Raw genomic sequence first — 24,854 nt, forward strand, 5'->3', positions numbered from 1 at the left:
GATCATATCCCGGGAACAAAACTTGAGCAGGATACAGAAAGCAGAATGAGAGTATCACACCAAGAGACCACCCTTTAACAACAAACAGCCTTTTGAACTATACTGAGGCGTAACCACGACCTGCAGCAGCAGACAGTACGAGAGCACCTAGGTGCTTCAGGATCTATTCCACCACTTCCAGCTCTGCAAACGTTCAAAGAAAAACAGAGCCAGGGTTCAGCTCAGTCATCCCCAACCCAGAACTGCGTGCTCCGTTAGGAGCACTCTGACAGCTCTAAGTGCCACAGCAGCACTCGAACCAAAAGGAGGAAGGCAAAGCCAGGAGCTGGGCATCACTAGGCACGTACCAGCCTGGTTCCCACATCTGTGCCCACCTCCTTGGTGCAGGTGCAAACATTCATCTGAACAGCTCAAAAAACTACACGGTTTCATCAGCGAAAGGCCTAAAACAGGACTTAATCTGGCTTTAAACCTAGTCTCCCTGTCAAAAAGGAGTTTTACACACAATAAGTATTTACCACGGTGAGAGTGCTGTTAGCCTTATTATGCAGAGCTTGGCCCCACGCTTGTTGGCCAGCAGCGAGAGGCCTGGTAGACGCTGCACAGCCCCACATTTCTTCCACAGATGCTTTACCAGCACTAAAAAGCAAGGACCTCCGTTCACAAGGATTTTATTTTCTTGTAACAAAAATCATACACATTTAAGACATGAATACAGACAATAAATTAATGTCAAATGAGAGATGCTGATCGCCAAGGTGCAAATGACTGGTGACAGCGGTAACTGCTTGGTTGGGTGGGAGACTTTCAACCTAACACCACTGGCAGTGCTGTTGAAGCTTGAGATGAAGCAGAGCCACAGAATATAATTCTTCAGAGGGCAGCTAACCAAGTGAGCCAGTTCTTGTCACCCTCATGAACAAACGGTTGGAGCAGGCAGAAGCTCCAGACCACAACCTCAAGTCACCTCTGTAAAAAGTCCTTGTAACAGAAAAGCTTCTAATGACAGATGCGAGGCCGCCGCTCCCACCTCAGCACCACAGAGAACTGTCTTCTGGCTGAGGGAGCTCCGCAACACAATCATGAGATCAAGTAGAGTCCTGATTGCCACAGGACAGGTGACAATTACACAGCAATGCTGTCTACAGATCAAAGGATTAGATGGTAGCTAGGAGGTCCTTCCACTTTTCATGAAAGCAAGTGTTAACTGTTTGCAGTAACTGGTAAAGACTAGGCCAAAAAAACTATACATCACTGTATCACAGCACGGAGGAACGTTGAGCCTTGATCTTCCACTCAGTCTTCCCCCAGCCCTGCAAAATCTGTTTAATGCTGATGAAACAAAAGACCCTTTTGAGAAGTGCCACTGGTGCCCAATACACTTCTACGTGATTCATACAAGATGCTAGAAAAACAATGAAGCAGCAACCAGAGTGCCAGAACTACTGTACGTCTGTCGAGGACGAGCCAGGACAGCGTTGCTTTGCAGAAAGAAAAGAGGATCACTTGGTTCCAGCCACACCAGCTCTGGCCATTTCTACCATTTCTGGAGGAACCCAAAGAGCTAGGAGAGAAGCAGTTCTCTCATTACTGCCAAGCCTCATCAGATTCTTCCCCCTGTCTTTATAATAAGAGTATCTTATAACAGGCAAGGCTGCGCTCTTCCTTTGAAATGAGCCCAGGAACAAGCAAGTTACTAGATGTTCAACTATAAGGTCACAACAGACAGTAAGGGAGCTGCACATTTAAAGCTGACCTACCACATTCCCACAGCAGTTTTCCTCCTGGCAGCTAGCGGTCCAGCTTTTGGTCCTTGCTTGTTTTCATCATTTTCTACTGTTCTGTACATGACAGACGACCACAGTCCTCCTGAGGGTCCTTCAACACTGAGCAGGACAAGCCAACCAGAGTGCACGGAGACACGCCAGCCTACCTGCACGCCCCACGCAGTCCTCTCCCACAAAACGGGGCTCAAGGTTTTACTTTAGCACAGCGTACTGGGAAGCGTGTCTCGTAGTGCAGCCTAGCAGACAGAGCTGGTGCAGCACAGCAGAGAAGATGGTCTGCAATGATTTAGTACAAGTGCAGGAGTTTTTCCAAGACTGATTCAAGGCTGGCATTAGGAGGACAGTCACAGCTATTTCCTTTTCTGAGATGAAGAGCTGGAAGGGAGACATTCCTATTTTACTGCAGCACAACAGCACAGGGACACCTTGTAGGTAGGTACTAAGGATACCAGAAGCTTTCTTCCTAGAACCCAGTTGGAGTGAGCACATTCAGATCCCGTGGTTTGATATTATGGGAACGTGGAGATTGTTTCCTCCCTTCTGTGACTGGAATGTCCATTTTGGGTGGCTTGAAGGTGACCGGATCCTCTGACATTCTAGTAGCCTGAGCACGCATCAGCTCCATTGGGGATGGCTTCTGGGCACCCTTATAGGATTGGATGGTAAATCCTCCTGGTAAAAAAAAAAAAATCACAGCAAGTGAGAGCTAGGAAAACTAGCCAAGTCCTTTCTCCACTCCTGCCAGTACTGAGTATCGTACCATTCTGTTTGGCACAGAAACGATACGAATAGCACACACTCCCAAGGTGAATAGGAACAGCTAGCATTTTTGCTGTCTAACAGTTCTCCCCCACCTCCTGCAATGCGGGAGATTTTAGAGGACATACCTGGATCATTGGTGGATTTCTGGATGGCTTTGGGTCCAAAAAAACTCCATCTTTCAGATGGCAATCTGTCCCCACCAGCTTCCATGGCAACAAAGTCTGGGCCAGTGATAGCAGCAGAGGATCCCTGACTAAACCAACTCCTATGGAAAAAAATCACCGCAACGTATGAAAAAAAGACAGCACTTCAGGTGGGCCACACCACACCGGAAACTTTACATGTAGCTGCTAGGGACAATCTGAAAGATCTTAACAGATTCACCAACACCCAGGACAAAGATATGCACGCTGAAGTTCCATAAGCTTCCAATATATTTAGTTCTGATACAAATCCACAGCAGTCCCTGAACTCCACCCTTCAGACAGTCCCTCACACGATAAAGGGGATATTTGTAGCAACTCCCACCTCAACAGCCTGCAGGAAACCACAGGGACAGTGATCTGCCAGGGGCAGGGTACCTGTTTTTATGCTTGGGAGAGGAGTGGGGAGTGCTGCTTGGAGTGGACTGAGCAGAAGAAGTCTGTTTGTCGTCTTTTGTCATTTCTCCACTCTGCATTTTTAGCTTCTGTTAGGAAAGGCAAGACAAACACAAGCGACAGACCTTAAGTACAAGGCATAAGAACACAGTTTTACTGTCAAAACTGGACAAGTGTTTGTATCACAGATAAGGGATTTCAGTGTTGTTTCACCTAGTTACACTCAGTATTACAATACTTGCATACAGCCCTTAAGCTTCTTTCCACGTCACACACAAACATTTCATCACTATGCTCGTGCAAGTGGACACATCCTGCAAGCTGAAGGAAGAACACCACGTAGCTCACTGCAGTTCAGTCACTACTCAACAGCAGCACGCTGCTTAAATACCACTTAAATACGCACTCCTAGGAAGGCTGCCTCCAATACAGCGGAGCTGGCTGAACTGCTGGCTGCAGGGTGACAAGTCCAAGTGCCACAGCAGCCGTGTGTCTGGAGCACTGGTCAGGGCAGAGGCTTCAGTCCCACAAGTTCTCTAACGAAGGTGAGACAAGGCCTTGCACAGAAGCCTAGGAGTATTAGACACTGAGAATAATTCACAAACAAGGTGGAAGCACTGCACTAGAACAATAAGTTGAGCTGTGTTTGAAGAATATGTCCAGTCACACAGCAATTAGGAACTGGGTACATGTGAACCACGTACATTACAAGTCATCCTGTACAAACAGAACTTGAAAGAAGTCACTTGAAGGGCAGTTATAGTTCAAACGCCGACTGCACAGGCACCTTCTCAGAACATATCCTGTGGCTATCCAAGCCACGCCAACACAACTCACTGACATTGCTACTGAAACTTTGACCTTGCCAGGGGTACGCTTGGAAGGCTCGTTATTGAAATCCAACTGCAAGATTACTGTGGGCACCTGAGCTCACCAGAAACATGTTGACTGAAGACCTTTGTCTTTATTTCCAGTAAGAAGCAAGCCCAATTTCATTTTCTAACTTCCACGTTAGAAATGCGTGGTTTACAAGTAATCTAGTTCTGGCTTGTTTCAAGGAATAGGTAACCCAACTAGAACAGGACTTATTTTGAGGCTGCTGATTTGTACTGCAAAGTTAGCTCAGTACGAAGTCAAAACAAAGGTCCGGAGCTTCAGCACTGCTGTCCAAGTGCACCAGGAATTCCTGGATTCGTTACAAGACTCAAACGAGGCTTGGCATCACTAAGGCAGCAGTGAGTAGAGTTCTAAGTTCAGTCCGTTCACCGCTTAACCACTACAAACATCCGATGAGGGTAATTCAAGACCATCAAAGTAAGCACCAAGCTGGAAAATGTGAACAGGACCTTTAAAATTCGAGAAGTTACTTGGATTTAGGGATAAGACTGAATACCAAAGCTCAGCAAGCATGTTTATTTCAGGTGTCAAAGGCCTTCTCTGCCCTGCCCTCAGATTAGTGTTGCTCAGCACCGTAACATCTGGGAGTGCCCCATCCACTTACCAAACAATTAAGTTCTTTCAAAATTACATCTTCAAATAGAAATATATTGAACTTCAAATTATACCTTCTTTAAAACAAACGTGAGCTGGCAAGCTTCTTCCAATTCTTAAACAGAAGAACCACAGTAGAGACAAGTGTTTGCAGACAGACTCGATGCCAAGCTTTGCCCTCAATACCCAGAAGGCTAGCACGTTGTTTAAGCTATCCCCGGAGAGATGATGCTGGGACAAACACTTACAGTCCACTGCAGGGCACCCCTGAGAGGCACAGCAAGAAACTAGGTTCTGTACAGAGATGTCCCCAGCTGGAAGTGACTGTGGAATACTGCAGTTTTCAGAACAAACTGTTTCAGAACTATAAAGGCCAACGGCAAGTTTAACATATGTGGGTAATCTTTTTACACAATAAGCTAAAAGCCTTCAGAGTAAGCAGTTTAAGTAGTCCTAGCAACATGCTCCCGAAGTTACGTCAGACAGGTGTCGAGCTAGTACACAGCCAACAAAAGAGCCCAGGAAAAGAAGTCTTACGTGCACTGCCTCAGCCACTCGGTGATACTTGGTCTCCTCTGTAGTGAGGCCTTTGTGGGGAGTGTAGCCAGCTTCTCTCAGCCCTGCCTGCTGCTCAAAGCGCTGAATGCTCTCCTGAGTCTGCTCTGGAATGGACAAGAGCACACGTTCACACAGAAGAGCCGCCACAAGCAGTTCTAGCAAAGGCAACTCGAGTGACCACAGGTAAATTCATCCTTCATACCTACTGTGACGAGTCGACAGAGGCAGCAAAATGCAACTAAGGAGCTGTTCTGACCAGAAGGCTCTCCTGAGCCACAGGGCTAAGCGAGTCAGATAAGCAGTGATTTGTCCCGAATCACAGGATGTGTTACAAATGCAACACTTGCATTTAAACCCACTCAACCCAACAAGCCGCGTCACTTCTAATCACAATTTCCCAAGTCTATAAGACCCCACAACAAGCTGGATATTTTAAGTGGTCCCCTAGATTTTTCAACTTTTTTACCAATGAAAAAGTAAGATTTCCGAAAGACTGCCCACACCAGCTAATCGGACGATCACAGCCTTGCAGAGCAGGTGGTAAAGACTCCCACAGCAATTCTAGCTCAGGTAAAATAAGCTACTTCAGCCAACCACAGAGCCTCCAGCCAATAGACTGCTATCAGTTCAGTTCTTGAAGCGAGCACCTTTCTACTATCAGCATAGGAAATTGTTCTTAGTTTGGCTAGTGAATCAAAGTTAAAAGGAATTAGTACACAAGAAGTTATTGTCTTTTTTATAAAAACTTCAATTTTAATGTTCAAGTTATTCGCAAGGATAGTGCATTGTAGGAGAGATCTAGAAGGCTTTTGTCTATTTCAAATTTGCATCTGAACATCTCTCCTGGGAGAAGCAGTTCAGAGTTCCTGACTTCTTACTGCATAAGAACAGTTTTAGGCCATCATGCTTTTATCTAGATAGTTATTTTATCATTGTACTAAAACAAAAGCTGCTTTCCAGCAGAAAGCCCCTACGCCTGCATGGTATTTTCCAATATGATGGTTATTTTTGAGCCACAACAAGGAACAAGCATAAAGCTATTCCAAAACGCTGGCCTAAAACCTATCTAGGAGTCCTTGGAAACATTGCTTGTAGGAAAAAAATGAATCCCAGATGTTAGAAGAAGAGGCAGCAGGCACAGAGTAACACGCTTAATTTCCCTTGCTGCAAATGAGCATGTGCTCTCTGCAAACATAACTGACCCGATTTCATTTTAAAGCTTCGTGATTCATGAGGTTTGTTTTTTAAAGTCTGGCTGTTAGCAAGACACCTGCTGCTGTTAACATAAATGCCATGAAGTGCTCCATTAGCTCAGCACATCAACTGTCCACACAGCTTCAGGTAATTGCAGAACTCTACCTAACAGCAAGAAATACCAAGTTAATGAGCAAACAGACAGCAGCAGCAACAGCAGCCTCTGCACTCCAGCGTAAGGCGGTGTGGACTGCAGCGTCCTATCAGCACGGCACATTCCCTGCACTCCCCTTCACCACTTAACTCCTGCGCCAAGAAACACGGAGGCTGTAAGGTGGCCTATCCCCTAATTCCTTGCTTCCTTCTAGAAGCGTCCTCTAATAATCGTGCGGTTTAAAAGCAGAGTTACTCTGAACCCACAAACCATCCAGGAACGCTGGTAGTTACCTCGAGGCATTACCAAGCTGAACCACACTCCCGTGCCCACGCCCCATCAGCCACCACACTACAGAAAGCTGAGCTCTTACTTGTGATGAGAGAGTTCATGATGATATGGGTGGCCTTGGCCTTTACCACGGGTACCTTGTTGACGCTTTCGGTGGAAGATGAGGGAGTTATGACAGGTGCGTTCACGTGAGCATCCCCCTCCTCCATCTGCGCAGAAGAAGGTGTAGTTTATGGTGAGAAAGTACCTCAGCTCTTTGTCACGACACATCTCTAACTACCCCAACGAAACAAGGCCGAGCTGCACTAGCAGCAAGACTTTATCCCATGGAAAAAAACGTCGTTCTATCCACAACCCAGGAACACTTATCGCTTGAACCTTATCCTTAGTAATGAACGAGCAACTTTCATTCAACATTCGAAAACATGCTGGGCTCAGAGCCAACAGGTCATTAAGTTTAAGTTCAAAAAGGTCAACAGGAAAGCAGCTAGAACATATTTACGGCCATTCGCATAGCTACAAACTGGACTGCAAGGTCAAGCAGGCAGGAACTTTTCCAGACAGCTCAGAAGCACCAGCTGTCTGCAAAATGACAGTTACGTGGATTAGAGGCTGGTGATCAGCTTTTCCCCGCCTCATTAGTTATGTTTTCAGTTTCTTACTGAAAGCACTTCACGCTTACAGCTCTACCACTGTTGACAAGGCCCCAACAACAATGAACCAGGCAGTAAATGCTCAAACACAACAACTCCAGTGAAACACTGACCTCCTCCTAACACTGGAGTTACTGTTCCCTGACTGGAGAGTTCGCTTTTTGTGCCAAACCACAATGTCAGGGTTTCTTCCACAAGAAAGATTTTAAAAGAAGACGAGACAAAAAGCGGAGGGTAGGCTTATGGCTATTTAGTTCCGTTCGAGAGCAAGGAACTTCACGTCAAGACTCAAGGAACAGACCCTAAGAGCTGCTCTTGCACTGGAGCACCCCCACAGCCATTTAATTGCATCTCGTTACCGCCTGAAGGTTTTTTTTTAGTGAGATTTTCAGTGAAACCCCGTACCTTCGAGAGCTCCTGGTACTTGCGCTCGGGGATGACGGGCTGCTTCCACAGGACCCCGGAGCACAGGTCGGCGGGCGGCGGCGTCATGGGGGCCGTGTCCTCCAGGGCGTCGTCGTAGCTGAAGGCCCGCCGGGGGACCCCGAGGGGCAGCGACATCTTCCCGGGCACGGCCCCGCCGCCCCGCTCCAGCGCTGCCAACACACGCACCGGGGCTCAGCGCCGCCGCCGCCACCGGCCCGGGCCGCCGGGGAACGCGGGGACGGGGAGAGCCTTACCGGGGGCGTCCGGCTGCCGCGAGCTCATGGCGGCGGCGGCGGGGAGCGGTTACCGGGCCGGGGGCGGCGGGGAGGGCGGCGCCATGCCGGGGGAGGAAGCGCCGCCGCCTGAGGCGACGGGCAAATGGCGCCGCCTCCCGCCGGGACGGGTTTTATGGCAGGGCGGCGCGCGGCGGTTGGCGCGGGGCGTGCTGGGAGTTGTAGTTCGGGTGGGGGTGGGGGGGAGTGGGGGGTCTGGGGGGGGCCTGGGGGGTGTGAGGGGATGGGGGAGGAATGGGGCTGCGGGTGGGCACTGCTGGAGGTGGTGGGGCTGGGATGGGGCCCGAGGCTGCTGCGGGAGGGGCGGGAGACACGGGGCTGCTCCGCCATGGCCCCCACAGCCCCCATGTCCCCCATGTCCCCCATGTCCCCCATGCCCTTCATGTCCCCCCCGGCCCTCGCTGCCTGCAGTCCTGCCGTGAGTGCTGCCCTGGCACCCGCCGCCATCCCCTGCCCCGCTTCGTGCCACCTCCGCCAGCAGCACCACTCAGGCCATGTCCACATCCCCCCCAGCGGGGTTGAGGGCCTCCTGCCGCCCCGCTGCAGCCACCCCAAGGCTGGGATCTGGCTCGGGAAGAGGCCACACGGCTGCCCGCAGCAGGGCCCGGCCTGGGGCCATCACGTGCTGTGTGCTTTTAGTGGGACAAAGCAGCCCAAGGGCAGTGGGCACAGTGCCGGGCACCGTGGGCACAGCGTGCCAGGCTGCCGGACCCACTGTGGGGCTGGGGGCGGCTCGTAACAGCTCCAGCAGCAGACACACCATCGCCTCCCGCCCTCCTTCCCTCCCTCTCCCCATCTCCCCATGCCCCTTCAGCTCCCCGCCATCCCTCCTCCCTCTTCCTTCCCTCCATGCCTCCATCCACCCACCCACCCACCGGGCCCTCTCCCAGCCCTCCCAGCCCTCCATCCGTCCCTCGATCGGGCTCCGATCGGGCTCCCGTCGTCCCCTTTAAGCTCGGCGGTGACGCTGGGGGCGGGCGCAGCCGTGGTGTTGCACATCTGGCAGGTTGCAGGGCTGGCAGGTTGCACATCTGGCCGCACCGCTGGCTCCCCCGGCCCTGCCGCACGGTGCCGGTGCCGCATGGCTCCCCCCAGGGCTCTCCGGGACCTGACCTTGGCCCTGGGGGCCGCCGTGGTAGCGCTGGGCTCCCTCCTCTTCATCGCCTGGAAGCTCTACTTCCGCGACACCGAGCTGGGCGCCAGCTGGGACAGCTGGTGGGAGCGGGAGGTGCGGGAGCTGCGGGACCGAGCCCCCGCCGGCAGCACGGTAAGGAGGGAGCCGCTCGCTGGGACGAGGAGCGGGATGGTCACCCGCCGGGATCCCCGCAAGGACGGGGAAGGAGCAGGGAGTTCCCGTAGCACTGAGCCCCTCAGGCTGGGGAAGGTGCACGGGGTCTGGGTTCCCCTGGGGTGCTCCCCAGGACACCTCCACCCGCAGTCCTGGGGTGTCCGAAGCACCCTTGGGGCCCACCCAGCTGGAGAAGGGGGTGTAGGGTGTGGGGGGAATCGCTGTGATCCCCCCGGCATTTCCAGCTGAGCAAGGGAGCCGTCTGGACACCCCATGGCTCCATCAGGCTGGGAAAGGAGGCACAGGGGCTGTGGGGGCCCCCTCGCTTCAAGCGGGTCCCTGAGGCAGCCCCCCGCCATCCTGCTGCCCCCCAGGTGGAGTGGAAGCAGGTGCTGGTGCTGGGGCTGGACGGAGCGGGGAAGAGCAGCGTCCTGCACTACATCTGCAGCCAGACGGCCAGGAAACGCATCCCTCCCACCCTGGGCTTCAACTCTGCCCAGCTGCACGTCGAGGGGCTGGAGATGGACCTGCTGGAGGGTAAGGCTGGCCCGGCCCCGCCGGTCCCTGGGGAGGCTGCGCGTTCCAAAGGGGGCCACGGGGACGCGGCCGCCCTACTCGCCCCAACATGCCGGCACTGATCCTGCCTGTTCCTCACAGTCGGCGGCAGCCAGAACCTGCGAGCGTACTGGTCCCACTACCTGAGCGAGGCCCACGTGCTGGTCTTCGTGGTGGACTCTGTGGACAGGTCGCGCCTGCTGACGGCCCGCCAGGAGCTGCACGCGCTGCTGGCGGAGGAGCCCCGGCTGCCCCTGGTCGTGCTGGCCAACAAGCAGGTGGGTGCCCCCCAGCAGCTCCCCCGGGACTGTTTTGAGCCAAACCGCCTCTCCCCGGGACTCCAAAGGGAAATCTTAGTGCCCCAAATCCCCCAGCTCTTGCAAAATCCGCATTTGCGGGGCCTTTCTCCCCCAGCCTCTGTCACAAGGCGCGGCTGCTATTCTTCGTGTGGGCGCTGCTCCTCTTGCCCCAGCTGACAAGTTTCAGGAGAGCAACAGCGTACCAGCTCCCGAAGGGGTGATAGATCGCCCAGGCAGGCAGCCAAGCGCGTGCCTGCCGCCGCTTCCCGTGAGCTCGCGCCCAAGCGACTGCCCTGCAAGAGCAAAGCAATCCCTGCCAGGACTGCCCAGCGGGACGGGTTCCTGCCAGCCACCAACCGGCCTGGCAGCCGGCCGTGGGGCTCCCAGCCCGCGGGCTCGGGGCCACGCAGCCCTCCCGAGCCTCCTCCTCTCCCCCCGCAGGATAAGAGCGATGCCCTGAGCACGGAGGAGCTGCAGGAGGAGCTGGCCCTGCACTCGCTCAGCGGCCAGCGGGAGCTCTTCCTCCTGCCCACCAGCGCGACCTGGGCCAGCCTGAGCACGGCCACCAGCGTGCTCCGCGTGAAGAGCCTGCTGGTCAGCCTGCTGTCCCAGCCCTGAGCCCGGGCAGGCTCCTGCTGGGACGTGCCGGGAGCTGGGACTCGTCAGCAGGTCCCACGGCACGTGCGGCACGCACCCCGCGAGGTTTGGGATTGAGCTGATGTGCGGCCGCCCTCGGGGACACGAGCAGCAGGCTCGCTGCCACGGGGAGAGGGCAGCCGCCCCCCTAAATCGGGGGGCAAAGCCTCCATTGGGAGGCACCAGCAGCACCGTTACCTCCTGGTGAGCGGGAAACACAGCACGGGGCAGGGCCCTGCACCTACACGGCAGCCCTGCAGGATATTGGGGCTCAACTACCGAGCTAGCTGCCCGGCAGGCTCCCCTAGGGCAGGTGAGAGGCGCAGAGCAGCGTGGCAGCCACGAGGAAGCTCTCGGGGGGCAGGAGCAAGTCCCTCGCCCTGCTGTGATGGCAACAGGGGCCCAGGCAGCACAGCTTGCGATGCCCCTGGCCTCCCTGGAGCCGATGTGGCTGCTGCAGCCCCAAACAGGGGGAGGAACCCACCCCCTGCTCGCAGCTTTCCTGTGCTGATGAAGGCTACGTGGGGTCACCTGCCCAACAAGCAGGCTGAGGTGCTGCTCACGCAGCCCCGCGCCACAGCCCTGCCGCCCAGGCTGGCCTGGTGCACAGCGGTGGGAATAACCAGCCGGGGCTGCGCACAGCTCGCCCTCAACCTCTGTTTTAAAAGTCCTGTTGAGCAGAGGTGGAAGCAGGCACCGCGCAGCCCTGCTCTGCTCCTTCACCCTGACCAGGGGCCGAGGACGTGCTGCTGCTTGGTAGGGATTTGCCCCGCTGCGCGTTCTCCCTCCTCAGGGCTCAGGAGCCGCAGACAGCCCTGCCTGCGGGTGGGCAGGCTGCTGCCAGGCACAGCGCTGGGCCCTGGGAAACCGAGAGAAGCTGGGGAGCGCTCTGGGGGAAGGGACTGCGTGCCGGCCAGTCTCTGCTGTGAAACCCTTTGTACGGTTGCTCCTTCCTCTTGTCAATAAACGAGGCAAATCTCTCTGCTCTGCCCTCGTTCCTCGGCAGGGAAGGGGCCCCCAGCCCGGTCTCCTGAAGCTGGAGGCACGGAGGTCGCTCTGGGGGAAGAGCGCAGAGCACCCACGCCCCTGCTGCTTACAGGGACAGCGGCAGAGGCCCCAGCACTGCCCACCCCCTGCGGCCCCAGCCCCGTAGCCGCAGAGTACGGCACACCCTGTGCCTGTCCTGCACGTCGGCACCAGGAGCTCTCAAAGCAGGAGTGCGCCCAGCGAGAGCAGCAATGGAAGCCCAGGCAAGACATTCATACCAGCATGGGAGAGTAATTTATTTTAAAAAAGCAGAAGCAGCGCTGGCGCCCGTTCAGAAAGGGAACAGCACAGCACATTTGGTCCCAACGCCAGGAGCCGCAGCCAGGAGCCTTCTGTGCCTGGTTATAGTTGTCTAATGAAGGTTCTTCCTCCTTCGCCAGAGGCTTCGCGTAGCTCAGCTTGCCCTGGCCCCAGAAAGCAGAGCCTGTCAGCAGCCGTCACCTGTCTGGCAGTGCCCTCTCAGTTCATAGAACGGTAGCGCCAAGCCTGCGCTTGCAGGCAGACCTGAGGGGAAAAAAAAGGGGCAGTCACTGCACATCCATCTTCTCCTGCTTGAGCGATGCAACAAAATCCTTGTACTCCTCGGGATAGAAGTTCTTGTACACGTTGATCTTTCTCTTGATCTGCTTGGGAGTGTCCTGGTAGTAGTTCTTCTCATCGCGAGCCATTTCCTGTGACAAAGGGGAGAGCATGTCAGGGGAACAGCCCCGTGAGCAAACACTAAACCAGCCCAGCCGTGGCAGCCACGTCCTGGGGGCCCGCCCACGCAGGCTGTGACCGGTGCCAGAGCCAGACGCGGATCCGGACAAGGTTCAGAGCACCACTTCCCCCCAGCCATCAGCTGACTACAGAACAGGAGCCAAGCAGGGACGTTTGGCGACTCCAGCCCCGCGGAAGAGCCAGGAGCGAGTTGCTGCAGGTGCTCCTTGCTCCAGGGCAGCCAACGCTTACCTTGTAGTTCTCCCCGTGGTTCTGTATCATGTACCGCACGTAGTCGATGAGGTCTCGTGAGAGCGTGTTTGACTTCTTCTCCGGGAGGCTGGCCTCGTATTCCATCTCTAGGCACAGGACAGACACCGCGATGAAGGCAGGCGGGGGGGGAGGAACGCCAGCAGCGCCTCGGAGGACAGCAGCCAGCCTCCTCCAAGATCAAGCCCTGCCAGTCCTGCAGAAAGGAGGCAGCTCCTGCCGCACGGCTCCTGCCGCACAGCTCCGTGCTTGCCCAGGACTGCTGCCGAGCACGACCGGGCAGGAAAATGAACGAGAGAGCAGCTCTCTGTGCATGCTGCAGGCACCCAGCCAGTGCTGCTGCTGCTCCCCAGCTCACACGGTGAGGAGGAAGCTGAGCTGCTGCTGCCCCTGCTAAACCACCACTAAAGCACTCAGAGCAGGGCAGCTGCAGTTTCTTGTCCCGCTGGTGTGAGACTCCAGCGAGTCTCAGAGTGACAAGAGTCCTGGGGGGGCTGCAGGGAGAAGTGCTATAAGAAAGCAGCACGGGAGGGAAAGGGAATTCACGAGACTGAGGACACGCTGGGAAGGATGAGCTGCCCTTCTGGCTCCCAGCTCAGCTCTGGCCCGGCTGGGAACCCCTGGCTGACTGCTGCCGGGGGGCACCCTGTGCACACTCACAAGCCTTAAAACCTCTGCAGCAAGGACTGCGCAAGAATTAACAACCTTCCCTGCCCCAGCACGGGACGGCCACTAAGGACAGTCCTGCAACGCAATGCTGAGACACAAAACAACTCACAGGGCCTCGGGAGAGCCCCGAGCACAGTGAGAGCAGCACGGTTCAGCAGGAAACCTGCTAAGGCAGGCGAGGCAGCCCCCAGGGAGGACGGAAGCAGCACTGACCATTCAAGACATAGGGCTTTCGCACAATCTTCTTCCCTTTCTCCTGCCCATCGCTCTCCACCTCCATTCCCTGTGTTGAATGAGAGACAAGGCAACTCAAAAAAAGGCCATTTTGAAAACAGCCGTCCCCACAAATTGCTCCCAAAAGTCTCAACAGCACCACGAACCACGACATCCCCCCCGGCTTAAACAGAGCCTTTTCTTTGCACCATTAAGCTTAGCTCCTAGGCAGGCCCAGGTGGCACAGCGCTGCCCGGCACCTGAGCAGAGAGAAGTGCCTGCAGCAAACGAGCGCTCCTTCACCAGCGTGACGTTCTGCAAGGCCACCTGTACCCATCAACGCCGGCCGGGCTGGCTCCGCTGTGCCCACGGAGCCATTTTTTGTTACGCGGGGCAGCCAGCCCGCAGCGCTCCCAATCCCGCTGCTCAGGCACGTCCCGGGAGGCCGAGTGCCAGTCATCAGCTCCGTCCCATGCCCCGTTACCCCTGGGGATGCCCCAGATGTTGATGGGGGCAGCCACCCCGGCAGCCCCCGCTCCCCGTCCCGCCCGCGCTCACCAGCAGCCCGCTCTTGGCGATGGGCAGGGCCTTGTTGGGGTCCTTGGCCAGGCCCATCTCGGCCAGGTTCTGTGCCACGGACTTGGTGCTGTCCCACGCATGGCGGATGTGCGAGCTGTGTGGGGACGGGCACCGGCTCACCGCGGGTGTCCCCCCACAACGGGTGACCCCAGGAGCCCGCCGAGATGCACCCACCCCCAGGGCCCTCACTCCCACGGCATTGCACCCCCCCCCCCCCCAAAACCCACGTCCCCCCAAACCCCTCCCCACCTAGCCCACATCCCTCCCGCTCACTCAGCTCATGCCCCCCCAGCTCATGTCCCCCCCCACAGCCCCCTACCCACACAGCTCATGCCTCCCCAAAAACCCCAACCCCCCCACGACCCCAAAGCCCCCCAGACCCCCAGCCCACGCCCCCCAACGCCCCCTCAGCCCCCCACATCCCCCCACCCCCAATCTCCTCAGCCCCTCACCCACCCCCACATCCCCCTACGACCCCTCACATCCCCCCCACGACCCCAAAGCCCCCCAAACCCCCAGCCCATGCCCCCCCCACCCCCTCAACCCCCCCCCCACCAGGGTCCCTCAGCCCCCCCCCCACCTCTACGACCCCCCCCACCTCCCCCAACCCCCCCTCCGTCCCCCACGCCCCCTCAGCCCCCCACCCCCATCCCCTCAGCCCCTCCATGCCCAAACACCCCTCTACGACCCCCCAGGTCCCCCCCACGCCCCCCCACACCCCCTCAGCCCCCCCCGTCCCCTCACCCCCGATCTCTTCAGCCCCCCCCCACGTCCCCCCTCGGCCCCCCCGGCCCCCCCGTCGCCCACCACTCGATGCGGGGCGCGGCGCGGCGCCGGGCGCTGCGGTAGAGCCGCTTGCGGTTGACGCCGTAGGCGAACTTCTGCCGTCGGTTCTTCCCCTTGGCCTTCGGCATGGCTGCCCCCACGCCGCGCTGCGGGCCCGGCCGCAAGGCACCGCGGGAAGCGGAGTCCGGCCCGCGGGGCGCCGCCGCGCTGATCCCCCCGTCGCGGACTACAACTCCCAGCACGCCCCGCGGCAGAGAGCGGCAGCGCCGCTCCGGGATTTGCGGACTACAACTCCCAGCGTGCCCCGCGGCAAAGCGCGGCAGAGCCGCTCCGGGATTTGTGGACTACAACTCCCAGCGTGCCCCGCGGCAGGCGGGCACCTTCACCGCCCGGCTACGGCAGGCGGGAAGGGCCAAGCTTGCGGCCGTCCCCGCGACCGCAGCCATGGCGGCCGGGCCTCCCCCGCCGCTGGAGCCCCGCGGGCTGCCCGTGTTCCGCGAGGAGGGCTTCGGGGACAAGTTCCTGCGCAAGACCCGCGAGAACCCCCTGGTGCCGCTGGGTGAGGGCCGGGCCGCGGGGGGGGGCTGCGAGGAGGGAGGCTGCGGGGGCTTGGGGTCGGGGTTGGGGTCGGGGGAGGCTGCGGGGGAAGGCTGCGGGGGTTCGGGTAAGGGGGGAGGCTGCGGGGGGTCGGGGGAGGCTGCGAGGGGGGGCTGTAGGGGTTTGTGGTTGGGGGGAGACTGCAGGGGAGGCTGTGAGGGGTTAGGGTCAGGGGGGAGGCTGTGGGGGGTTGGGGGAGGCTGCAGGGGTTTGGGGTCGGGGGGGAGGCTGCGAGGGGAGGCTGTGAAGGGTTGGGGTTGGGAGAGGCCGTGAGGAGAAGCCGCAGGGGTTTGGGGTCAGGGGAGGAGGCTGCAGGGGAGGCCGCAGGGGTTTGGGGTTAGAGCTGGGGGGCAGGCTGCAGGGGGAAGGCTGTGAGGGGGGAGACTGTGGGGGGAGGCTGCAGGGGGAGCCGGGCTCCATCCCGTCCCCCGTCACCGCCTCGCCCCGCTGACGCTGTCCTTTCGTCCTCCTCCGCAGGCTGCCTCTGCACCGTCGGCGTCCTGACCTACGGCCTCATCAGCTTCAAGCGAGGCCACACGCGCCGCTCGCAGCTGCTGATGCGGGCGCGGATCCTGGCCCAGGGCTTCACCTTCGCGGCCCTCCTGGGGGGCATGGTGGTCACGGCCCTGAAGGCGAGGAATTGAGAGCCTCCCGCGGGGCGGCTGCGGCGCGTTGGCGGAGCCGCGTCCCCGGGGTGTTGGAAATGCGGTTAATACACCTGCCGTTAACCTGAAACCGGGGCCGTGGCGTTTCTTTATCTCGTTTATCCTCCTGGAGTGCTGACGGGCTGCGTCTCACCGAGGCTTTCCATCCCCGCCAGACCTCCCGGTGCTGCCACAGCCTGGTAAAACGGTTTCCTTTGTCCCTGCGGCAGTGCTCTGTGCCGGGGTGTGGCGTTAACCAGGCTGCACTGAAAAACCCAAAACGTTTCAGAAATGAGCTGCTCGGGTGGGAAGGAACAGCTCTGTTTGTGCCTCGATCCCGGCAGGACAGAGTTCCTAGTCAGTGGGTGAACTGTGTGGGGACAACACGTCCCCTGGTTGCAGCCAGCGAGCAATAAAGCCAGCTGCAGCCAGACTCAGGCTGCCAGTGGCTCGCAGAGCGCAGAAAAGCAAACAGCGTAGGAAGAGGTGGGAGCAGGCGCTGCCGCCTCAGGCGCGGTGAGGCGAGTGGAAGGCGGACACGCAGCGCCTTGTGAAAACAGCTTGGGAACTCGGATCCCCAGAATGGGGACTGGTTTTCCTCTCTGGGGCATGCTGGTGTTTCAGCTGCTTTTACTGTGAAGTTGGGCAGCGAGGCGACGAGGCTTTCTCCCCTGTGTCAGGGCAGGGCTGTTTCCCAGCTCTGCTCCCTGGGTGTCCGCATTTTGGGGCCCGTGCCCGGGCTCTGGCGGTGCAGCTGCCTTGATGCCAAGCTTTCATCAGCGCCCAACTGCGTGAAACGGGTGAGCCCCACCGCAGCACCAGGCGAGCCTGCAGCTCAGCCTGCTGCTGAAAGCACGTCCAGGCTGCTCCCTGCAGCTCCCTCCCTCCCTTCGTTGGCTGCTCACTAAACCTGTCCCCGAAGGAACTCTGCTTTTGGCTGCCTCGCTGACACTTCCAGCCCGGGCAGCTGCAGGCAGGTGTGTGTGAAGCAGCCACTGTGCAGATCTGCGAGCCAAATCCCTCGGCAGCCCCCGCAGCCTGAAGACAGACGTTCCCTGGCCGGACGGGGAGCTGCGGGACGGCTGCGGTGCTGCAGGAGGCTCGGGAGCAGTTTGGCTGGCTGCTTTCGACACGTCAGGACCAGCACAAACACCCAGCTCCCCGCGGGCAGAGCACGCTGCCGCCCTCCTGTCCTGCTGCCGCTGCATGGGCCAGCTCAGAGCAAACCCTGCAGCCCTTCCTCGCTCCCTTTTTTCCTGCGGGATGTGGTTCTCCCACGGCGCTGCCCTTTCTGCGGGTGTGGGTTCTCCTAAAAGCGCGCACACGCGTGCCGCTGGAACATAAAGACACCGCTGGAACATAAAGACACACCGCTGCCCCGTCGGATCGGTTTGGAGATGTCGGTTTATTGTAACGGGTGATTTGAACGGGCACATAATACCGAAGCCGAGGGGACGGAGAAGAGCTGTGGGCACTGCTCCCCGAGGGCTGGAAGCCCCTGCCCAGCACAGGGGATGCAGCAGCCAGGGCCGCGGGGCCAGAGCGCAGGGGGCTCCCGGTCCCTGGGAGGCAGCCAGAGGCGATTCAGCTGCTCTGCAGGGAAAGGCGGCCGCGGGCAGCCGGCCCTGGGCATCCCGCACCTGCATCCGTCCCGCCCCGCAGCAGAGCTGCCGACACACCCTGGGGAGCGGGGCAGGAGGGAGCGGCCCTGCGGGAAAGGGGCCCAGTCGCAGCACAAAGCACCGAGTTCCTTCCTACGCACCCATTCCCCTTCCCGCCCCGCTGCCAAGGCCAATAGCGGGGTGCCGCGGGGCAGCCAGGCAGCCCCAGGGCCACCGCCGAGCCCGGGGCTAGGGGTGCCAGGTCATCCCCCAAAGGGCTGCAGCGGGAGGGCAGGCAACCTCCTGGGTCTGCGGCTGCGGGGCAGGGCTCTGCGCGCTGCACTGGAGCAGGGCTCCGCAGCGAGGCTCTGCCAGATGACCGACGCGCTTTGCTCCGTGTTCTCCCCAGCCGGCTGCTGCAGACCCTTCCCAGCAGGAGCAGAGCTGCCGGCCCAGCCCGAGGGGCGCTGCCAGTCCTGCAGCAAGGGGAGAGAGCAGGCGGCGGGCCGGACAGCGGCCCTAAGGGGCGGGGAGCAGGCCCAGCATCCTGCCGCGCTGCCTTTGGGGCGCGAATCCAGCGGGAACTGGGCCGGAGAGAAGGCAGGGGGCGGCGGTCCAGCTGCAGACACGTGCACGTTGTTCTCTGCACAAGCCTCGGCACCAGAACTCGGCCTGGTCCTGCTCTGGGCCCCTGGGGTGGGGAGCTGGAGGCTCGCCCTGCCCCACAGCAGCCAGACCTCGCTACCCGCTTCCCTGCGGCCACACGGCCTGCAGCTGCCCTCCTCCAGGCAGGGGGAGGAGCGGAGCAGAGCCAAGGGCCCCCAAAGCCTGGCACCCCAACAGTCGGGGGCGCCGGGAGAGGCACAGGGAGCACCCTGCGCTCCTGTCCCGTGCCCCCTTCCCAGCACCTCGCGCCGCAGGGCTGCCTGGCACTAAGAGCCCCGCGGGACAGGACATGGACACCCCAACTGCCAATTTTTGGGGTGCCCGCACGCCCACTCCTCAGTTCCCACTAGCCCTGCGGCGTCACCGGGGCTCCCCACAGGATCTCGTGGTGCCGAGCAGGGTCTGGGCTGCGCCCCCAGCCCCTCGGCCCTGCCCTACACCCTGCAGGAGGGCGGCGGGGAGCCAGGGCCCCTCCGGGAGCTCTGAGGCAGGCAGGTTTGCTCCAGGCACGGCCCCGGGTGAGGTGGGGAGCACCGAGGGGGTGTTCCCCCTCTCACACAGCCAGGCCCCCGAGCGCAGCTCAGGCTCGGGGCGGGGGGGATCCCCTTGCTAACTCAGCTCCGCCGCCCAGCGCCGCTTCCCGGGGAAATGCCACAGTAATAAATATGTGTAAAAAGAGACCGACGCGCCTTTAAGCCAAAGGGAAACCATGGGGAGAGTTACAACCGCTGACTGGAGAGCGCGGCCGAGGTGCGGGTAGGGCAGGGGCCCCTCGTGGGCCGCCCCCACGAACCCCCCCCCCCCGGGCCTGGCCGTGCCCCGGCTGCGCCAGGTGGCAGCTAGCGGGACAGGGGCGTCTGTTTGAGGGAGATGAGCACCGAGCGCATCCGCGAGACGTCCTTGCTCTGCTTGCTGCTCTTGGGGTTGAAGTCGCAGAGCTGGGCCACCTTCTCCCACTCGGAGCCCGGGGTTTCCTCCTTGGACTCCTTCAGGAACGCTTCCTCCGAGGCCCTGCGGAGACGTTGAGGGGTTGTCAGCGACAAAGCCCCTTCCAAGGAGACCCTCCCCTCCCCCCGGGAACCCGTCACGTCCCCGGTTCCTGCCCCACCGCTCCAAGCCGACGAGCTCAGCACCCTCCAGGATCCGGAGACCCGAGGTGCTCAAGGCCGCTGCCGGCTGTGCTCACCAAGACATCGTCCATCCAAGGACACCGGGCTGCCCGCCCGCTCCCGACACTTCTCCACCCTTGGGGCTGTCCCCAGAAGGCCCCGAACCCCACAGCTTCGCCTCCTCGGCCAGCCCCTGCGGGGGTGATTCCCAGAGCTCCGCTTTCCTCCTCCTAAGCCTCCAGCATTTGGTGCTGCCGAGCTGCAGCATCCTCCCTCTGGGACCTCGCCAGAGCCCGACACCCCCCCCAGCCCCCTTCCCCTGACTGGGCAACCACAGCGCTGGGGCCGTAGTCGCAGAAGCCAGGCGCCCAGCCCCTGCGGGAGGCACGTACACATAGCCGATGACATCGGCGTCCGGCTGCTGGTAAAAGGCTTTGTCAGCGATCCTACCCCGAGGCGCAGACAGAGAGAGAGCGCGGAGCAGACAGGCAGGCAAAGGGTTAGAAAGAGAGAAACAGAGAGGGGGGTTAGCGTCCTCCCGCGCAGCGTCGCCCACGGCTCCAGAAAAACCTGCCGGCACCCGCAGGGCTGCGCCGCGTCCCAGCCCTGACCCGAAGCGAGGCCCACACGTGGACGGGAGACCCCGAGATCCTGCTGTGGCCACCAGAGCTGCTCGGCGTGCTCGGGCCTCTCCCCGGGCAGGGGGAAGTGCTGGTTCTGCGGGGCTGAGCCCCGCTGCGGTGACAGAGCCCCCCCGGCCCCCCGGGAGGGCAGATCTGGCTGCACAGCCGCTCCCACTGAGCCCTGCCTCAGCCCCCAGCCCCTCCGCGTACCTGTTGTTTGCCCGGTTCTTCTCCATCTGCTCGTTCTGACGCAGGTTCCACTCCTCCAGGTCCTTCTTGGCCTTCTCGCGCCACTCCTGCTCGGTCACCTTCGAGGCCGCATCTAGGGCCGGGGTGCGACAGCTCCCATCAGACAGGCCGGCAGCCCCCCAGCCTGTCCCCACTCCCCCCTAACGCACCCACGGAAAGGCATCGCCGCCCCCAAGGAGGGCCGATTTTTGGCACGAGGCACCTCTCGGGTGCAGCAGGGTCACCAGCGGGCAAAGGGCCCCGAGGAACCCAGGCGCCACATCTCGCAGTGCCACCAGCGCGGCCACGCGGGGCTCGGCTCTCACCCAGCTCCTCCAGGCGCTTCTTCTGCTCCTCCCTCCACTTGCGGATGCTCTCGGGCTCCTGGGTCAGCCGGTCGGCCTTGGCTATGGCCGCATAGGCGTCCGTGGGGCCGTTGGACTCCTGCGGGACGCAAGCAGCCCACCTTCAGCGGCAGCTCCCCCCGGGCGGCTGGCAGCACGGGGCTGGGCTCCTCGCCCCCGGCGCTAAGCCACCATGGGTCGGGCTAGTGTGGGTGCCCCACAGCACTGCTCACGCTGCTGTCCCAGCTCTGTCCCCGGGATGAGTGACGTTTACGGGCTCGTCACAGGCTCGGCCGCAAAGGACAGAAGGAGCCCAGGCCCCGGGGAGGCCCCGCTCTGCAGGCAGGAGCAGCTCCGGGCCCAGCACCGCGCTCTGCACCTCTCCTAAAGCCTCCCGCTGGCCGGGACACCCAGCCTGACGCGGCTCAGCCATGGGATTAGGGCTCTCCTCTGAGATCCCCGATCTAATTAAGTCCGTCCCGTCTCTGATACGATTAGGATTAGGCACAGGCGATGCCCGTGCCGTGCTGCTGGGCACCAAGCGGGGTGAACGAAGGGTTTGTCGGGGGCTGGCACAGCTCCTGCAGCCTGCACGGCCTGCCTTCAGGCTCCCCGGGGAGCTGAGACCCAGGCAGGCGGTGCCCTGAACCCCTCCTGGCCACGGGGAAGGAGGGTTTGATGGGAGATGAGATGCTGCTGGGCTCCGTAGCCAGGCCACAGCTACGCACCGGCACAGTGAGTGCCCCACGGCAGCCCTGTGCTGGATCTGAGCTCTGCCAGGAGATGCTCCAGAACACCCCAGGGGCTTCCAGGAGATGGAGAAACAGGGGCTTGGGAGGGGAATGGAGGACGTGCCATCTTCTCCTAGGGCTCAAGCACTCCTTCAGAGCACAGGCCACCTGCAAACAGGTTTGGGGCAGGACCGGACACAGCCAGAAGAGGACCAGCATGGGTCAGCCGGTCTCAAAGCCTCCAAGCCTCGGGCTGTGGCAGTGGAACCAGATCTTCTCTTTCAAGCAGGGGTGAGAACAGAGCAGCCAGGAACCCATCATGAGACGGACGCAGAAATCCAGCAGCACCACAGCTGTTCTGGGGCCGGCGAGCACAAGCCATCCCAGGGGCCGAGCAGCAGAGCGCTGTCCCCCCGCCCACGTAATCCCCCTTAGCACCACGGGGCCAGAGCAAGGGGCTGGGATCTCACCTGGAAAACATCTCCGTTGACAGTGGCTCCCCCGTTCTGGAAACCAGCTAGAAGAAAAAAAAGGAAGAGAAAGATGAACACAACTACGGCAGCTGCAGGCGATCCCAGAAGGGCTGCTGCTCACGAAGCGGTAACAGACCAGCTCCTGGAGGATACAGCCGTGCTGCGTCCAGCCCAGCACACCCATCGCCACAGCCCCACACGTGTGGGCCACCAGCTGAAGACCCCACGCTGGCCTGAGCGATGGACACCAGCAGGGCCACGTGCTGGAGCTTACGTTAGGGCTAGCAAGGTGTCAGGGTCCAGAGCCTGCCCGGGACAGCGAGGGGAAGGAGGCAGCGTGCTGCACTGCCTGCATTGCTGTCAGAGCCCCTAACCCACCAAATCCTCCCCGAGCTGCTGCTGTAGGGAATATGTGGGGGTCTCCTGCCACCCTCAAGGAGGGGGCTGGGCCAGGATCTCTGGTCTCCTGTCCTTGGAGGGATTCAGCCACCACCTCTCTCCCAAAACAAGCCTTTCTGGGCGTTTTATGCCTTTATGGCATTTTCACTCCTTTTTTTTTTTTTACTCTTATCTGAAGATTAGGGAAACTGTCCCAGGCGCAGGGCGGGAGGCAGTGCTCTGCCTGCACGCAGACAACCTGACCGCCCCCAGCTCTGCAACAGGCACAGGCTGCCACACACACACACGGGTGAGCCAGGAGCTGCCGGCCGAGCACCCAGCAGAGGCAGGGCTGCTCCGTGCCTGCGACAGAAGGCAGCGCTGCGGGGACAGAGCCCACAGCGACACCGCAGCGCGCTCTGCCCGCAGGGAGGAGGGCAGGCGGGCATGCCTGGGTCCTCAGGAGCCCGTCCGGGGGGAGCGAGCTGCAGGGTTAGGGCCGGGGATGAGGTACCGCGGACACCCACGGCTCAGGTACGGCCCCACGAGCTGCACACCGGCACCGCAAGGCGAGCCCCAGGGTGCTCAGCTCCCTGCTGCTGGGCAAAGAGGCTTTGAAAAAAGCACTCTCCGGGCCCTGAGCTCTCCCCGGCGATGACCAGGCTCGACCACAGGACCTGGGCTGGCCGCAGGCACAGGGAGACGCAGCGCGGCTCTGGAGCAGCTCGAGCAAGCACGGTCCCCACGGTGCTCGCCCTGCAGCTCCGGCTACACCCAGCTCCAGCCTGTCTGACTGCATTTACCACCGGGGCTGTCAGCACCTCTCTGGGCCAGCTGTGACTCCGCAGGTCCCTGTGGGCGGAAAGGAGGAACCACTGCAACGGGGGCAGCACGGGGAGGCCCCGTGGGCCCGCCTGCGTTAGGGGCAAGGGGGCCGTGGCAGCAACGTCCTTGCGCTCGTGGGGACAGGAGACCTCGGAGATCCTGCTGCCTACCGAAGGCCCTGCACGGAGGCACGAGATCAGGATTAGCACCTTTCACCTGCAGGGCCTGGGCTCACGATGCCCCCGGTGGAAACGCCTTCCGTTTTGCCACCTAAGCCATCCTGTCGGCGGTCCCAGCGGCAGGGCCGTCCGTCCGTCCGTCCACGGATGGCTGCACCCCGCCTGGATGCACCCCCCCGCGCTGCCCCGAGCTGGGGGCACTAAGACACGGAGACGGGGTCCTCGTCTAACTCAGGGGGCCCAGCACAGAGAAGGAACCGCCCCCCAGCCATCAACCCCAGGCTCGGGGCTCACCCCGCACCCTGAGGTTGAGGGGAAGGCACCCCAACGTCCCGGTGCCCAAGCACAGCCCCTGCCTGCCCATCGCAGGCACAGCCCTGACCCTGCACACCCTGGGGGTGCCGCAAAAACCCACGGGGAACCCCAAAACCCCCCGGATCCCCCCTTGTTCCGGGGGGGGGCTGCCCAGGGCCCCGACCCCGCCGTGTGCCCGCGGCCCCCCCCCCACACACCCGGAGCCCTGCGGCCGGGGGACCCGGGGCATGGCGGCGCTCACCGGGCTCCTGCGGGGCCGCCTGCCCGGGGGTGGCGGAGGCCGCCTCGCCGTCGGCGGGCCCGAAGCCCTCGTCGTTCTCGATGCCCGCGATCTCGCTCTCCTGCTGCGCCAGGAAAGCGGCGGCCGGGTCCTCCTCGGCGCCGGCACCCTCGGACGAGGAAAAAAAACCGAAGTCGTCGGCCATGGCCGGCTCCCCCCCGCCCCCGCTGCCGCCGCTCGGCTCGGCTGCCTTCGGCTCGGCCCCGGCGGGCCCGGGCGGAGCTGTCACTGCGGCGGCGGGCGGGGCGGCCGCGCTGACATCAGCGCCGGGACCTCCTCCCTCCCTCCTTCCCTCCCTGCCGCCGCCGGGAGCCGCTGCGGAGCCGCCTCGGCTTCCCTGCGGGCTCGAGGGGCCGGCGGACGCCGGCTCGGGGCGGCTCCGTTCCCCCTTCACGCGCGAGGCGGCGCCGGGAGGCGGCCCCGGGGCGGAGGGCGGCTGACGGCCGCCATCTTGGGTGTGGGCGCCGCCGCCGCCATCTTGGGGGCAGCCCGCAGCCCGCCCCGCCCTGCGGACTCTGGCGGCCGTCTCCGGAAACGGCCGAACGGCTTTCGGCGCTCTTCGGAAGTCTTCGCGAGCCAATCAGGAAGGGCCGAGCCCGCGAAAGCAGCGGA

The 24,854-nt window shown here is 61.1% G+C and overlaps 5 protein-coding genes across 6 annotated transcripts; 2 read left to right on the forward strand and 3 right to left on the reverse strand.

Moving 5' to 3' along the window:
* Positions 1-655: 655 nt before the first annotated feature.
* On the reverse strand, positions 656-8,326 carry KIAA1191 (KIAA1191 ortholog). Its single transcript, XM_048080455.2, has 7 exons — positions 8,170-8,326; positions 7,895-8,085; positions 6,919-7,045; positions 5,177-5,301; positions 3,131-3,237; positions 2,675-2,814; positions 656-2,459 (listed from the first exon to the last, which is right to left on the reverse strand). The coding sequence occupies exons 1-7, from the start codon at positions 8,195-8,197 to the stop codon at positions 2,251-2,253; spliced, it is 927 nt and encodes a 308-aa protein (XP_047936412.1). The 5' UTR covers positions 8,198-8,326; the 3' UTR covers positions 656-2,250.
* Positions 8,327-9,111: 785 nt separating this feature from the next.
* Positions 9,112-11,966, forward strand: ARL10 (ADP ribosylation factor like GTPase 10). Its single transcript, XM_048080463.2, has 4 exons — positions 9,112-9,475; positions 9,871-10,033; positions 10,154-10,329; positions 10,792-11,966. The coding sequence occupies exons 1-4, from the start codon at positions 9,290-9,292 to the stop codon at positions 10,966-10,968; spliced, it is 702 nt and encodes a 233-aa protein (XP_047936420.1). The 5' UTR covers positions 9,112-9,289; the 3' UTR covers positions 10,969-11,966.
* Positions 11,967-12,248: 282 nt separating this feature from the next.
* On the reverse strand, positions 12,249-15,405 carry NOP16 (NOP16 nucleolar protein). Its single transcript, XM_066977201.1, has 5 exons — positions 15,271-15,405; positions 14,443-14,557; positions 13,885-13,954; positions 12,985-13,091; positions 12,249-12,704 (listed from the first exon to the last, which is right to left on the reverse strand). Exons 1-5 carry the CDS (start codon positions 15,375-15,377, stop codon positions 12,561-12,563), a joined length of 543 nt encoding a protein of 180 aa, XP_066833302.1. The 5' UTR covers positions 15,378-15,405; the 3' UTR covers positions 12,249-12,560.
* HIGD2A (HIG1 hypoxia inducible domain family member 2A) lies at positions 15,361-16,581 on the forward strand. Its single transcript, XM_066977200.1, has 2 exons — positions 15,361-15,808; positions 16,324-16,581. Exons 1-2 carry the CDS (start codon positions 15,376-15,378, stop codon positions 16,488-16,490), a joined length of 600 nt encoding a protein of 199 aa, XP_066833301.1. The 5' UTR covers positions 15,361-15,375; the 3' UTR covers positions 16,491-16,581.
* Positions 16,582-17,876: 1,295 nt separating this feature from the next.
* CLTB (clathrin light chain B) lies at positions 17,877-24,707 on the reverse strand. Of its 2 annotated transcripts, XM_048080421.2 has the most exons (6): positions 24,204-24,707; positions 22,263-22,309; positions 21,044-21,161; positions 20,700-20,811; positions 20,259-20,312; positions 17,877-19,768 (listed from the first exon to the last, which is right to left on the reverse strand). In XM_048080421.2, the coding sequence occupies exons 1-6, from the start codon at positions 24,385-24,387 to the stop codon at positions 19,597-19,599; spliced, it is 687 nt and encodes a 228-aa protein (XP_047936378.1). In that variant the 5' UTR covers positions 24,388-24,707; the 3' UTR covers positions 17,877-19,596. The 2 variants fall into 2 exon arrangements, with proteins under 2 accessions (XP_047936378.1, XP_047936379.1); XM_048080422.2 differs by lacking the exon at positions 20,259-20,312 and having other exon boundaries at positions 24,204-24,688.
* Between the last annotated feature and the right edge of the window lie 147 nt (positions 24,708-24,854).

This window comes from Anser cygnoides, chromosome 14 (genome assembly GCF_040182565.1).
Source record: "Anser cygnoides isolate HZ-2024a breed goose chromosome 14, Taihu_goose_T2T_genome, whole genome shotgun sequence".
Taxonomy (NCBI): domain Eukaryota; kingdom Metazoa; phylum Chordata; class Aves; order Anseriformes; family Anatidae; genus Anser; species Anser cygnoides.

What these genes read in the sequence shown, in the direction of transcription:
- CLTB (XM_048080421.2), bottom strand. Translation starts at nt 24,387, where the DNA reads ATGGCCGACGACTTCGGTTTTTTTTCCTCGTCCGAGGGTGCCGGCGCC. An exon ending in GGCGGCCCCGCAGGAGCCCG is followed by an intron (nt 22,310 to 24,203) that starts GTGAGCGCCGCC and finishes TTTTTCTTCTAG; the next exon opens with CTGGTTTCCAGAACGGGGGA. An exon ending in AAGAACCGGGCAAACAACAG is followed by an intron (nt 20,313 to 20,699) that starts GTACGCGGAGGG and finishes GCCTCGGGGTAG; the next exon opens with GATCGCTGACAAAGCCTTTT.
- NOP16 (XM_066977201.1), bottom strand. Translation starts at nt 15,377, where the DNA reads ATGCCGAAGGCCAAGGGGAAGAACCGACGGCAGAAGTTCGCCTACGGC. An exon ending in GCCGCGCCCCGCATCGAGTG is followed by an intron (nt 14,558 to 15,270) that starts GTGGGCGACGGG and finishes GTCCCCACACAG; the next exon opens with CTCGCACATCCGCCATGCGT. An exon ending in ACCACGGGGAGAACTACAAG is followed by an intron (nt 12,705 to 12,984) that starts GTAAGCGTTGGC and finishes CCTTTGTCACAG; the next exon opens with GAAATGGCTCGCGATGAGAA.
- KIAA1191 (XM_048080455.2), bottom strand. Translation starts at nt 8,197, where the DNA reads ATGAGCTCGCGGCAGCCGGACGCCCCCG. An exon ending in AGTACCAGGAGCTCTCGAAG is followed by an intron (nt 7,046 to 7,894) that starts GTACGGGGTTTC and finishes TCTTCTGCGCAG; the next exon opens with ATGGAGGAGGGGGATGCTCA. An exon ending in GAGTGGCTGAGGCAGTGCAC is followed by an intron (nt 3,238 to 5,176) that starts GTAAGACTTCTT and finishes CTTTCCTAACAG; the next exon opens with AAGCTAAAAATGCAGAGTGG.
- HIGD2A (XM_066977200.1), top strand. Translation starts at nt 15,376, where the DNA reads ATGGCTGCCCCCACGCCGCGCTGCGGGCCCGGCCGCAAGGCACCGCGG. An exon ending in GAACCCCCTGGTGCCGCTGG is followed by an intron (nt 15,809 to 16,323) that starts GTGAGGGCCGGG and finishes CCTCCTCCGCAG; the next exon opens with GCTGCCTCTGCACCGTCGGC.
- ARL10 (XM_048080463.2), top strand. Translation starts at nt 9,290, where the DNA reads ATGGCTCCCCCCAGGGCTCTCCGGGACCTGACCTTGGCCCTGGGGGCC. An exon ending in GAGCCCCCGCCGGCAGCACG is followed by an intron (nt 9,476 to 9,870) that starts GTAAGGAGGGAG and finishes GCTGCCCCCCAG; the next exon opens with GTGGAGTGGAAGCAGGTGCT. An exon ending in GGAGATGGACCTGCTGGAGG is followed by an intron (nt 10,034 to 10,153) that starts GTAAGGCTGGCC and finishes TGTTCCTCACAG; the next exon opens with TCGGCGGCAGCCAGAACCTG.